This window comes from Oncorhynchus tshawytscha, linkage group LG12 (assembly GCF_018296145.1).
Source record: "Oncorhynchus tshawytscha isolate Ot180627B linkage group LG12, Otsh_v2.0, whole genome shotgun sequence".
NCBI lineage: Eukaryota > Metazoa > Chordata > Actinopteri > Salmoniformes > Salmonidae > Oncorhynchus > Oncorhynchus tshawytscha.
This window is the reverse complement of record NC_056440.1, coordinates 14,277,625-14,279,700: the sequence shown is the minus strand read 5'-3', so window position 1 is coordinate 14,279,700 and position 2,076 is coordinate 14,277,625. Positions and strand designations below refer to the sequence as shown.

The window sequence follows — 2,076 nt, the reverse complement described above, 5'->3', positions numbered from 1 at the left end:
AAACTAACAATGACAGGAGGCACTGCCCTGCATCTTTAGTGGAACAGGACATATGTAAAAAGTGTTGATGATTCACTTGGATTGATATACTGCAGTCATTTGTGGGCGGCTGAATTAAAGATGCTACGACATGTCGATTTCTCTTATTGTGTCTATTTGTCTCAGTCTCATAGACCCTTTTTTTTCTTCCTCCTTTCCTTCCCCCCCCCACCCCCCTCCCTCCCTCCACTGTCACCACCCTCCTCCTACCCTCGATATTCTTGCAGGGTTTCTAGGCGTTGTTGTTGACGATGGTCCTGATAAGGTTCAAGCACTGCATGATGAAGTGCTCGAAGGCCCTCGCCAGCTGGCATGACAGAAAACTCTAAAGAGCATTAGATCACTGGGATGAATGCACACGGGTGGACCTCCAGGAAATCCAACAACTAGAGAGAGAGAGGGAGAGTTAGAGAGAGAGAAGAAGCGAGAGAGGTTTGAAAGAATGGGAAGACATGAAAGAGAGAAACGGAGAAGGAAAAGGAGAAAATGACAGAAAATGAGAAGGGTAGAGAGAAGATGACAGAGACGAGAAAGGGTAGGTGGATGACAGAAAATGAGAAGGGTAAGGAGAAGATGGCAGAACAGGAGAAGGGTAGAGAGAAGATGACAGAAAAGGAGAAGGGTAAGGAGAAGGTGACAGAAAAAGAGAAGGGTAGAGAGAAGATGACAGAAAAGGAGAAAGGTAGAGAGAAGATGACAGAAAAGGAGAAGGGTAGGGACAAGATGACAGAACAGGAGAAGGGTAGGGAGAAGATGACAGAAAAGGAGAAAGGTAGAGAGAAGATGACAGAACAGGAGAAGGGTAGAGAGAAGATGACAGAAAAGGAGAAGGGTAAGGAGAAGATGACAGAAAAGGAGAAGGGTAGAGAGAAGATGACAGAAAAGGAAAAGGGGAGAGAGAAGATGACAGAAAAGGTGAAGGGTAAGGAGAAGATGACAGAAAAGGAGAAAGGTAGAGAGAAGATGACAGAAAAGGGGAAGGGTAGGGGGAATATGACAGAACAGGAGAAGAGTAGGGAGAAGATGACAGAAAAGGGGAAGGGTAAGGAGAAGATGACAGATCAGGAGAAGGGTAGAGAGAAGATGACAGAAAAGGAGAAGGGTAGGGAGAAGATGACAGAAAAGGAGAAGGGTAGGGAGAAGATGACAAAACAGGAGAATGGTAAGGAGAAGATGACAGAAAAGGAGAAGGGTAGAGAGAAGATGACAGAAAAGGTGAAGATGACAGAAAAGGAGAAGGGTAGGGAGAAGATGACAGAAAAGGAGAAGGGTAAGGAGAAGATGACAGAACAGGAGAAGGGTAGAGAGAAGATGACAGAAAAGGAGAAGGGTAGGGAGAGGATGACAGAAAAGGAGAAGGGTGGGATGAAGATGACAGAAAAGGAGAAGGGTGGGATGAAGATGACAGAAAAGGAGAAGGGTGAGGCGAAAATTATGTTTTAATTAAGAGAGGGAAATAACAAAAAATACAGGAAGGGTGGAGAAGAGAGGAAGCCAGAAAAATACAGGTGGGGTGGAGAAGAGAGGAAGCCAGAAAAATACAGGTGGGGTGGAGAAGAGAGGAAGCCAGAAAAATACAGGAGGGGTGGAGAAGAGAGGAAGCCAGAAAAAATACAGGTGGGGTGGAGAAGAGAGGAAGCCAGAAAAATACAGGTGGGGTGGAGAAGAGAGGAAGCCAGAAAAATACAGGTGGGGTGGAGAAGAGAGGAAGCCAGAAAAATACAGGTGGGGTGGAGAAGAGAGGAAGCCAGAAAAATACAGGTGGGGTGGATGAAGAAGAGAGAAGCCAGAAAAATACAGGTGGGGTGGAGAAGGGAGGAAGCCAGAAAAAATACAGGTGGGGTGGAGAAGAGAGGAAGCCAGAAAAGGAGAAAAATACAGGTGGGGTGGAGAAGAGAGGAAGCCAGAAAAATACAGGTGGGGTGGAGAAGAGAGGAAGCCAGAAAAATACAGGTGGGGTGGAGAAGAGAGGAAGCCAGAAAAATACAGGTGGGGTGGAGAAGAGAGGAAGCCAGAAAAATACAGGTGGGGTGGAGA

At 46.3% G+C, this 2,076-nt stretch overlaps 1 protein-coding gene across 1 annotated transcript; it reads left to right on the top strand.

The window, feature by feature from the left end:
* The first annotated feature begins 942 nt into the window (after positions 1 to 942).
* Positions 943 to 1,482, top strand: LOC112263915 (octapeptide-repeat protein T2-like). The gene has a single exon (XM_024440547.1). It carries the CDS (start codon positions 943 to 945, stop codon positions 1,480 to 1,482), a length of 540 nt encoding a protein of 179 aa, XP_024296315.1.
* Positions 1,483 to 2,076: the final 594 nt, after the last annotated feature.

Coding starts and splice junctions, on each gene's coding strand:
- LOC112263915 (XM_024440547.1), top strand. CDS start 943: ATGACAGAAAAGGTGAAGGGTAAGGAGAAGATGACAGAAAAGGAGAAA.